This window comes from Anguilla anguilla, chromosome 6 (assembly GCF_013347855.1).
Source record: "Anguilla anguilla isolate fAngAng1 chromosome 6, fAngAng1.pri, whole genome shotgun sequence".
NCBI lineage: Eukaryota > Metazoa > Chordata > Actinopteri > Anguilliformes > Anguillidae > Anguilla > Anguilla anguilla.
Genome location: NC_049206.1, coordinates 18,883,541 through 18,896,046, shown reverse-complemented (window position 1 = coordinate 18,896,046; position 12,506 = coordinate 18,883,541). Strand labels below are relative to the sequence as shown.

At 39.3% G+C, this 12,506-nt stretch overlaps 1 protein-coding gene across 4 annotated transcripts in view; it reads right to left on the bottom strand.

Moving 5' to 3' along the window:
* Nucleotides 1-12,506, bottom strand: part of vav3b (vav 3 guanine nucleotide exchange factor b) — a 61,517-nt gene that overhangs the window by 42,611 nt on the left and 6,400 nt on the right. For all 4 annotated transcript variants that reach the window (XM_035423738.1, XM_035423741.1, XM_035423740.1 and 1 more), the window contains exon 2: nucleotides 9,184-9,300. In XM_035423738.1, coding sequence (XP_035279629.1) covers nucleotides 9,184-9,300 — 117 coding nt within the window. The remainder of the gene's footprint in view (nucleotides 1-9,183; nucleotides 9,301-12,506) is intronic.

Here is a 12,506-nt window from a genome sequence, read left to right as displayed (position 1 = left end):
TTGTACGTTATTTGGCAGACACTTTTTGGATAAAAGCGTCTGCCAAATAAATGTAATGTAATGTAATGTACTTCCAGTGTAGCATCCTGGTCTGGAAAATGGGCTTTCAGGCAGTAGGGAGCAGGTTTGAGTCTCTAGCCCAGCGTAAACTCTGTTACCTTTCTCTATGCATGGAACGGTAAAATCCCAGCAGCATGAGTAGTGTAGCATTACATGCACAAATAATATAGTAACAAGCTATAAAAAGCCCTGCCACAGATTAGCAAGAGGATGCATTCATTGCTTCATGCCCTTTGGTACATGAGTGAATGCAAGACGTTATATCGTGGGGGATCTGTTCTAGTTTCCTGTGTCTTCACTGTGGTTTTTTCGCTTGCACAGGTGGGCCTGCTGCTGTATATATATCTCCCCCATTAAAATGCTTTCCGTTCTGCAGAAAAAAATTAAATAACCACGTATTTATCTTTGGTGCACATAACTCTCTCTAAAAGAGCTCTGAAGCAGACGAGCAGTTAATTATTACGCACTCAAGAAAGCTTCATTTGGGCTATTTACATAGCCTATCCTGTTAAATTGCCAGTAATTTGATACTCAAAGATCCACGGCACAATGGCAAAGGAAGTGAAGACTTTGGAGTCTGAACAACTGAGAATCAAACAATGTGATTTGATTAAGCCATGGAAACATGTAAAGTGCGTACTACATTACATTTATTTGGCAGCTTTTATCCAAAGCGACGTACAAAAGTGCATTTCATGGTCATGGACAACTACAAAACACAGGTTCAATAAGATACAATACTTATTTCGTACAGCTATTTCTAGCCAAGAACACAGTTTAGTTCACACAGTGAACACTACTGTGCTACTATGTGTACTACCATGGATGTCGGCACAGATGTTTCCTGTGTCCACCCAAACACTTAATTTTTAATTATCATAATTTTTTAAATAAATATAACATCTGAATAGTCAAGTGTTTCCCATATGAACTGCTGTAAACACTAAAGCCAATTGATGCTGCTCGATAATGATGTACCAATAGGTGCTACTACATCTGATACATGCTGAGGACAGTATTAATAGGGAGAATGATGCTTTTGGAAAATAAAATGTGAACGCGTTTATAAAATAATTAAATATTTAGCCTTTATTTACCCTCCACTGTTACACAGTTGTATGCACAGGCCTATAATGTACTGTAGATAGCATTTTGCAAAATATATAATTTTACCAAATATACATGCACTAATTATATATTCGAAGGTGGCAATGTTTGAAGGCTCGTAAAAAATACATTTTGAATATATGAACAGACAAATTTCAGAGAACGTACTGCATAAATCTACCAATTACTGAAAGTATATGCAACATGCATAGCTATCAAAACAGAATTCAATTGATCAGTATAAAATAGAATTACCTTAAATTTTGCATAGATTTTTCATAAATATTTTCCAAATCTTTTTTGTATGACACCAAGAGACCTTTCAGTCTTTTTCACACAAATCTTATGTTCTCTCAATGTGAGGTTTATATACTCAAGAATATGCGAAAAAGTATGTAGACATATTAAATGCGTAAAACAATATATTTTTCCTGAGTAATATATTTTAAAATCACAGTCCTCTGAAGGCTGAGGATGGTCATTATTATGCGTTCCAGTAATCACTGCAAGCTGCAATGGTGTGCAATACATTAGCACATGGACTAAGTCTAAAACAAGACACCATATCAGACAAGTATTTAGTAATATAAATACAAAATAAACTGCAATTATAATACAAATATTGGCCATAAAGAATATTGCAATCACAGTAATAAGATTAGATGAATCTGACTAAAATATGGAATGGATGAAAGTACGTACAGTGAGCACCATAATTCATTGGACAGTGACACATTTTTTGTTATTTTGGTTCTGTACTCTAGCACTTTGAGTTTGAAAGGACACAATGATGATGAGGTTGAAGTGCAGACTGTCAGCTTTAATTTGAGGGTATTTTCATACATATCGGATGAACCGTTTAGAAATGACAGCACCTTTTGTACATGGTCCCCCCATTTTAAGGTACCACATATATTTCTTGAATTGGCTTCACAGATGTGTTTTGTTAGGCAGGTGTATTCATTTCATTCATTCTGTCGAATGCAGAAGAGAGCTGTTGATGTCGAGTCTTGATTCTAGACTTTGCAATTGCCTTTGGAGATTGTTGTTGGGGTATGACAACATGAGGAAGACAGCAGTGTCGATGCAAATTAAGCAGGCCGTCATAAGGCTCAGAAATGAAAATAAATCAATCAGGAACATTGCAAAAATCCCTGGGCATGCCCAAGTCACCAGTTTGGTTCATCATTAACAAGAAAAAAACAACTGGTGAACTCAATTATGTCAAAAGACCTGGTAGACCGAGGAAGAGCACTGTAGTGGATGATCGGAGAATACTCTCTATGGTGAAGAAAACCCCCCTGACAACAGCCCAACATATCAAAAACACTCTTCTGGATGCAGGTGTAGATGTGTCAAAGCCTACCATATGTAGAAGACTACACCAGCAGGACTACAGAAGGTACACTACAAGATGCAAACCACTGATAAGCCTGAAGAACAGAAATGCGAGATTACAGTTTGCACCTAAATGAGCCCCAAGAGTTCTGTAACAAAGTCTAGTGGATGAGACAAAGATTAACATGTACCAGAGTGATGGAAAGAGGAAAGTGTGGAGAAAAAAAGGAAATGCCCATGATCCAAAGCATACCACCTCATCCGTGAAAAATGGTAGAGGGGGTGTTATGGCTTGGGCCTGTATGGCTGCCAGTGGAACTTGTCTTCATCGATGATGTGACTGCAGACAGAAGTAGAACAATGAATTCTGAAGTCTACAGACATTTTATCTGCTCAGATAAAACCAAATGCCTCCAAACTCATTGGACGGCACTTCATCATGCAACAAGACAATGACCCGAAACATACTGCTAGAGCAACGAAGGGGTTTTTGACGGCCAAAAAGTGGAAAGTCCTTGACTGGCCAAGTCAATCGCCAGATCTGAATCCAATTGAACATGCATTTTACATGCTGACGAGGAGACTGAAGGCAAAAAGCCCCTGAAACAAACAGGAACTGAAGATGGTTGCAGTACAGGCCTGGCAGAGCACCACCAGAGAAGATACCCAGCGTCTGGTGATGTCCATGCATCACAGACTTCAAGCAGTCATTGCATGCAAAGGATATGCGACCAAATATTAAAAATGATTACTTTATTCTACATTATGTTAAACAGTCCAATATTTTTTTGATGCCCGAAAATGGGGGAGACTATGTACAAAAGGTTCTATAATTTCTAAACGGTTCATCCAATATGTATGAAAATACCCTCAAATTAAAGCTGATGCCCGAAAATGGGGGGGACTATGTACAAAAGGTTCTATAATTTCTAAACGGTTCATCCGATATGTATGAAAATACCCTCAAATTAAAGCTGACAGTCTGCACTTCAACCTCACCATCATTGTATCCTTTCAAACTCAAAGTGCTAGAGTACAGAACCAAAATAACAAAAAATGTGTCACTGTCCAATGAATTATGGTGCTCACTGTATGCACCCAGTCATACCTATCATGTATACAGAATTTTGGTAATTTAGCCAAAAACCCCAACAATACATACTCAACATTAACATAAGAAGTGATTTTTATTATGCATAATGCAGCCGAGTTATGATTTGTCTGTTTTTTAAAACGTTTTGAAGTTGTTATGGCATATCAGTTTTATGCCACTTCAAGTAAAGTGGTCGATGTCAGGGTAATAGGTTTTCCAGACTGTTTATGTCCACAGTAACAGCAGGGAGGTTTCTGAACAGTGCTCAGAGGCTAACAGTCCCAGCAGCCAGCTAAAGATCCTGAAAAATGCAATAACAGCAGTCAGGATCAAATGTCCAGCACAGGCCACAATACCTTCAGCTGCCCTACACAATACATAGTGGGTTTTCCCTGCAAAGGACACTATTCATGCTGGTAAACAATCATCACCACTGGGTTATTAGAAATTGAACAATATATCCAATATTTCCAAGCACATTGGGCATGGTCTTTTCCATGTCCTCCTTCTGAAACACTATAATCCTAGCATAAATAAATGTGGCACTATGTGGCTCTGAAGGGCTTTGTTTTTTTTTTTGTTTTTTTTTTTGTTGTTGTAAAAAAAACAGTGCCGATTGTGTCCACCTTAACTGAAGCAAAGGCATTCCTGCTCATGCTACAAGTCTGGCTGTGGCAGCAAGAAGCAACCTCAGAAACAAGAATAGTGTCCTTCTGACCAAGTGTACTTCTCTGTCAGACCACTAGGGGGGAAAAGGCTATCAAACTTTGTCAAAGACTCTAAACTGTGCCTTGCCAGTTTTATGTTCCAACAGATGCCAAAAACAGACTTCAGAAAACCAAAGTATGTAAACAGACAGACTACATTCTTGTTGTTTTTCTACTTTAAAAATTTAAGTTGAAAGTTCTCTACTTCTTGCATGCTGCGTGGTCACGAGATTGCACCAGGCCTGCAGCTCTGCCACCGGAGGAGTGACTAAGACCTTGTTGTGGCCCACAGTCAGTGCAGGAAGGGAGAAGCTGTCACTGTTTGCTGTGTCCACACTGTGACCTGCTAGCATGGGAGGAACACGCAGCAGGCTGGAGGGAGGGGACCAAAGGGAGAGCCACCAGGCACACACACACACACACACACACACACCTACAAACACTAATGTACATGCATACATGCACATACACAGGCATAAAAATTCACACACAAATACAAATTAATCTATACATTTACTGTATACATGCATGTTCTCACAAACAAATAGACAAACACAATGCAGTCATGCATGCACACACACGCGCACTCACTCATATATTACAAACACCTTGATAGATGCACGTCCACTAACAAACAACCAAACTCGCACGCACACAGACACACACACACATACACACACACACACGTACACACACACATGCAGACACACATACGCACACACACACACACCCACCTGGGCTACCACTCCACAGCTAAGCCAGGAAATTCAAAGTGGTTGTCACATTATTCACTTCCCGTCTCTGGCTGCAGCCGACACTTTAAGTGGTAAAATTAGCCGGCTGTAAACCAACTCTCATCTATTGTTTCACACAGCTCACACCAGTCCACACAGAACTGGCTGCTTATCTTCCCAACATACTCCTGCACACTGGCGTACCATTCCCCAAACAATAACTGCTCTAAAAGGGCAGCTTCCTGTCTTCCACTCAAAGCAAAGCCACCTGACCTTGAGTCACGGTGTAAGCAGGAATAAGAATAATAATGACCAAGCAAAATGGCTGTCATGTCATTAATTAAATGTATGCCTATATTTTCATAGACACTTGTCTGTTTCAAGCACAGGCTGGGCCCTATATTACAGTATGGGCAATGTCATTAGCTGAATATGTTGAGGAATCTTCCGTAGTTTGACTCATTTGGCCGACCATGGGTATTCTCTCTGAAATCAAGGTACAGTGGAGGTACATTTATTTATTTTTTGTTCTTAGGGAACAAATTTCCCAAATGTACCCTGAAAGTACAATAATGTTCTATTTGGGTAGTAATATGTACCTTTTACATGCAAAAAATGTGCAAATAAACTATGTATTGCTGGTCAGTGGTATAATTGTACGTACCTACAGGGTACCACCCCAGTGACAAGCGTTTGTATCTTTTTAGGCACTTATTCATACCATTTTCTGAGAGTGTAGTGGGCAATCACTGCACTGGCAGCTTATAACGATGCGACAGCACGAAAAGTCCAGGAGCAGTTGTCATTGATAGATATGCCTCTCCCTTGACCAATGTTAGCTCAGAGATTTCTATCAATAAAAAAATCAGGCAAGATATGAAGCTGCCAGCAACCCCAGAGGAAAGCTTAGGACCTGCTCGGTCAAAGTGAAAGAGCAGTTGGAAGCCAACAGGATATTAAAACTTGTCTGCCAAGATTCTACATCTAGCATGATAAAGATTCCTCAGGATTCCTCAAATATATTGGAAAACTCGAAAAACAAGATGCAATTTAATATTATCTCTATGCAGGCCTCGTACAGTTCGACACTGTTGCTATTGCGGTTCCTGCCCATCTCACAGTATATACACCAATCTTTACTTTCCACTAAGGGTTTACAGTAAGTGTTTATTTTATGTTCAGTGACACAGAGCAAGCAAACAATTCCACAGAGCAGAATTTTCCCAGGATGCCAAAATATTGATTTTATTACGCTGTAAAAAAAGTTCTCAATATTTCAAGGCAACTTGCTTCAATACGTTTTTTAGTTTTGAGCTTAACCTAATAGCTCAAAACTTGAAGTACCTTCCTATTTCCCCAAACCGGGACGGAGTGTGGCGCAGTGGGTAAGGAACTGCGCTTGTAACCGAAAGGTCGCAGGTTCGAATCCCGGGTAAGGACACTGCCGTTGTACCCTTGAGCAAGGTACTTAACCTGCATTGCTTCAGTATATATCCAGCTGTATAAATGGATACAATGTAAAAGTGCTAAGTAAAAGTTGTGTAAGTCGCTCTGGATAAGAGCGTCTGCTAAATGCCTATAATGTAATGTAATGTAATGTAATACCAGCATCACCACCAAAGACGGTGGCAGGCAGTACAGTGCTCTTCATTTCAATAATCAAAGCTCACCAACACACAAACAAAAATATCTAATTTTGTAAGCTTAACTCTTATATACAAATACCTATATCTTCACAAACCTTGATGAGAAAGGACACATTTCAGTAGGTTAAAAAAACTGAAAATGATTCTGGGTGTGTGCTATTTTCACTATTCTTTGCTGTTTTCCACAAGATTAGCACCATTCAATAACGTACATATTACAAATAAAAAAGGTGGAATTTTGCCCTTTAGTAAAGCCTTGTGGGTGGGGGAGGGAGAGGGGGTATTGGGGGTGGGTTTAGCAGAAGAGATCTGAGAGAGCTCTTGATTACAAATGACCTTGAGAGGTGAAACTGCTATAGACGAGACAGGACATTCTTCTGGTGTGAAAACACCACACAGCTTATGCTTTTCCTGTGCGTGCATTATGTGGGCAAAGATAGAATAAGGCAGTTACAGACTCATAAAACCAGCAACTGATTATGTGTACAAAGAAATCAGGGGGAAAAGAGACCACTATAAACCAATATAAACCACAGAGAACAAAAAAACCTTAAAATCATCAGCTGGGATTAAATTTTTTGACTTGTTCTATATTATCAATATTAAATTATTCCTTAATTTATGTGAATGTGTCATAAACCTAAGTTTAATCCTAACCTCACTTCTCTGTTTAGCATTGGCTAGGCTGTGATAATATTGAGCCTTGGTGGATGGGCTTCCCTGAAACAGATGGCGTGTGAATGGAGTGTCAGCGTGACCCAGTGACCATCAGAGATCCGCCATCGGGGGACATCATTGATCAAACCACCAATGGTGTCTACAACCCCAGAAGCAGCTAAAATGTCTAGGGAAATCCCGTCACCCCTGCGCATGATCACATGAAGAACTGCTTAGATGCCCACACAGGCAGAAAATGCCTCCTCCAAGTAAACTGGGGCCATGTTCTAAAACACATACTTTCACACTATTTAGAACACATAAGGTAAAGAAAGGTAATTCAATAATGGCTGATGCATAAAGTAAGGGTTCTAAAAAGAGTGAGCATGCATAGAAATTCCTTGCATATATCCATAGTTATTCTCAGAAGTCTTTGCTACAGTATATGTTATTATTGTTAATATGTGTACACTTGCTGAAATAATCAGTATTACAAGACATATTGGCAGCCAGAAGTTTGATATGCAATCAATTGTAACATTATTCTGTTTCCTTTGGTCTCCCCTGCCATGCATTTTGTTTTGGTGCTGCTGTTTTTTGTTTATTTTTGCAGCTGGAGTGGTGGATGCTGATGTCCCGTTGCGGGACAACCAAATTGGAGGATGCTGCTCGGGCGATGTGCAGGAGAAGAGACTCACACCATTGCCTAGCAACCGGACTGAAAGATGCTTATGACTGGGGACGTTGTGCACTGTTGCAGAGCACCAGAATTAAAAAGATGCAGGACTATAAATAGATAATCTGCATTGGCATCTGTCTTTCTGATTCTGATAACGCTGCACTTACAACTTTTCCTGCAATGAGCCTGCTAGATCACAGGTTGCAATGTGTAGTCAGAAATTACCCCCAGTTCTTCTTTCGGAACATCTGCAAGGGATTTGTGACCGGATTTTGGACAAGCGGACCATTTTAACTTCGGCATGGGTTCTGTACCTCCACACGGTCTGTCCGGTGAGACCCCGCAACCTGCACTGTGCTTGTTCATGTAATGATAGTGTCATCTGGGTTTTCTTTGGGGTTGGTTAATATTGATGAGGCTTAGTGTTTAGTCCATTACCCTAAACTTGGGTAGTGTAACGCAGGTGGTTTTGGGAAATAACATCAATATAGATCTAAGCTAAATTTCACAGCGAGGTGATGGCATGAATGTGTCCCACCACATGTGTTTTTAAGAAGCTCACATTATTTGTGTACATACCCAGAAGTACACATGGCAATACATGCTATCAAGCGCACAAGTATCTAGGCTGTTTTTTGGAACACAACCCATGTTTGCTTGACTCATTCACATGACAGCTGGCACTGTTGTCCCACTGCAGCAGGACCATCTTTAATTAAGTCAACTCCAGACTGCACTGAGCTCCCAGCAGGGGGACAATGATTTTAATCAAGAGAGTCCAGGCACAGATTCAAATAATAGCTGGAGATAATGAGGCGTGGCAAAGCCATCCATCCACTTTATTCTGAAGAGTGCAAACCGGCCATTAACACAATCAACATTTGTTTTGATTCAGTACAGGCAGAAGCATTACTGAATTCTTACACCACTGTGAGTCGCTGCGGGTGGGTGGTACATCTATTCTACCTGATGCACATATACAAATTTAAAAGCATAAATGTAAGGCTCTGCTTTCATAAATGTAAGGCTCTGCTTGGGGAGATGGCTCATTATTCGACAGCTTTTCCTGTGAAATGTTCATACCCCGCAGCTTTCTCTGACACTGAGCACAGTCAATGAGGAAAAGAGCAATAGTGAAAGAAACATATCAGCAGGCCGTTACCTTTCCAAAGTCCCGGACATCAAACAGGTCAAATGCCTCGAACAGTTCACTCTTCTTCATGGCGAATATTTCCCAGCAGGCATTCAAGAATGTCCGAATGTTCTTCAGGCAGAGGAACTAGAATAGCAGGAGAGTTATACCCTATCAATGTCAACAGCAACAATATATTTACAGTATGCACAGGGGTACATCCACACACTGGAACAATGTTTTAAGAGGATGAGGCTTCAGCAGCCATTCAGACATCAGATTTAGGTTTATGGTGATTAAGTATTAACAAATTAATATTAACATATGAATCAAGAAGGGTAACAAAGAAAACACTTTTATTTGCAATTTGATTGTCGGTATCTTTATTGAAATGTTATACAAAACTAATCATTCAAATACATTTGGAAAAATGTAAAACACTTTATAAAATTGTCATTCAGGCAGTGTGAGGCTAGCTCTTAATGTACACTGCTTCTGAAACATACCCATTAGAACCATTTTTCAGGGTTTGATCGCACACCTGACAAAGCTTGTGCAAGTTGTAAACATATACAAATGGTCGGACGTCACAGTACTATAATAATGTAGTTCAAAAAGTATAGAAGACTAGCACTTAAAACTCACAATCATTTATTCAAGATTATCTTGTTGGAATACAGTCTGACACTAAGACATGCAAAAGTGCACTAGCTGGCATATTTGCCTTTGGTTTGGCAGATGAAAGTACTGCCCACATTCAACATACTGTATCTAGGTCAATATGTGTGCTTTGGTTTACAGAAAATCTTCAAAAGGTTAGGACAAACACACTCAACATATAAATTTGTCCCGTTTCCTGGATGTCCCTTGAACATTTTTTTTGTCATAAGAAAATACAAAAATATAATTACCGAAATGACCCTGCACACGTCAAACACACTAGAGACAATGCTTTTTGACCACGTCAGATTTTCTTCTTTGGCACCTCTTCCATTATGTTACGGCTCGCATCAACTGTATTATTCCAGTTCAAAGTCATTTTAATTTTGGATAGCCATTCATGGTGATTTTGTTATGGAAGTTAGTCATCTTAAATCAGGGATTTCCACAAGTTATTAAAATGATATTTTATATTTTAACGTTGTCATTTTATTCATTTTGGAAAAGTACTATTTAACACTGTCTTCACTCTAAATGAAGGTTGTCCAATGAAATCACTTCCCAGGTACCTGGAACCCTCGTCATCTCACTGCAGGATGTGGTCATGGCAGAGGTTAGTTGGAAAAAGAACCTGCGATTAAACAGTCGATCACACAAGTCAAAGCTGGTATTGTAAGTGACCGATCAAAGAAGTCAAGATATCAGCCACTCTCGCAATGCCTCAAAACTGTACTAATCTACTTGACTCACGAGCAGGCGAAAACCAAGTTCATGCACGTCACAGCTTAACGCTCGCGGGACTGCATTTTTTGACACAAAACAGAAATATTCCCTTGCACGGATGCTGATAAGGTTTCCTCTACCACCCTGTAAAGCAATTGCAAAATAAAATGTTTCACTAATTCAAACACTACTGGCATATGAATAATATATACTCCCAAATCAATACCTTCGACCAATAAACTGCACCAACATTACGAGGAAGATTCTATGTGTAGATATGCTTTTTTTCATAATAAATCTCACCAATACACAAAAGATAGTAAGGCTTGCCACAGATAGAGTAAAATAAACACGCTAGAATAAATAAACTCTTAAAAAGGAACTTTATATCTTGGCACTCTAATTTAACCAATATCAAAATCCGGAAAGACTCAAAGCATTCCATATTAAAGTCTCAACTCAAGTGATTATATCATTCAGCACCAGTTTTACCAGTCTGCTTGCTATTATGACTGAAAAATATGTTTATTAGTTTAGTTCAACTTCTTAAAAGTTCAAAAATTCTGTCTATCCTTTGTCTTTTAGCAGGATATCTTCATAAGTTATAAACAGATTTGAGTGACACTTTGTGGAAAACTAGGTCATGGGGCAAGGAAGTCAAAGAAGGAGCATGACAGTGGGCATGGCTTCCCACAAAGGCATACAACTTCTGAATGGATTCATGTAACACCATGAACATTTGTGTGCCTACTAGATATTACAGGCAAGCCATTATTGGCCCACTCAAACAAATTGGGTACTAGAGAGCTCATTTGTGACCACTGAACATGTGTAGTGTTGATTGGCCTTGTGATATTATTGGCCCAATAAAACAAATTGTGGTGCTGGAGAGCTCATTTCTGGCCACCGAACAAATGCAGTGCTCATCGGCCATGTGCTGGTCTGATAATTGGCTAAAATGCTTAACAGTGGCTAGAATTTAAACAGGTATATGTCATGCTCGATTTGAGATACAGTAATGAAAATACATGCATCTCCTGATGTGGACATGGAAGAAATTATCATGAATGTGAAACTGGGGCATCTTGACAATTGCATAGTGTTGGCGGATGTATGCGCTCTAGTGCATGCCAACTTCTAGTTTATGCATGTTTTTAATTGAAGCAGAACCATGACTTCATTCTTTAATTGAAAGGGTTCCTTGTTTTTGTTGCCTAGCTTGAATGGTTACATAGCCATAGTTCCTTATTATTATAAGGAATTATAATTAGTCATTAGTCTGGGCTAAAACTCACCATGAGATTGACATTCATTTTACTGGAACATAAATCAGCACAGAGGGCAAACAGCTTTAATTTGAAGCTTTACAAAACCCACAGCCAAATGTGGGTATTGCTTTAGTTAGCCATGGTTGTCTCCACACAACCAGTAGAACAAACAGTAGTAATAGCAGGTAGCAGTAGTTCACAAAATCAGTCATAAAATCCATTTTAGATCAGTCGTAAAGAGAAATAATTTGGCTCATCTGATTTCTGAGGTGCGATAAAATCCAAAACCAATGGCAAGCCCTACATCACACCTAGGTACCTTGGTATTTCTTTAAGTCCCAGAAATGTGGCCATTTTCTTTCAGACTGAGATTTAAATTTCAGTTTCGAATGCACTTGGACATAAAACTGCCTTTTAGGCCTAAGAGTGATATACAATACAATAACTGATCTGTGAACATGTGTTTTCAATTGAAAAAGTGAAATTCCTCTAATTCCACCCGACTTTGACAGAAGAAAATACAAATATTTCAGTGTAAAAATGCATTTCAGTGGTGACTCCAAGGCACAAACCAAAGCGCCAGAGAACAGCAACTTAATAACTACTTAATGCTACTTAATAACAGTGCACTGCACTCAGTTTCCTTTATCCATTTTCACTCCACTCCTAGCTTGAGTCACACAATGAAAAAGGCCATTTATT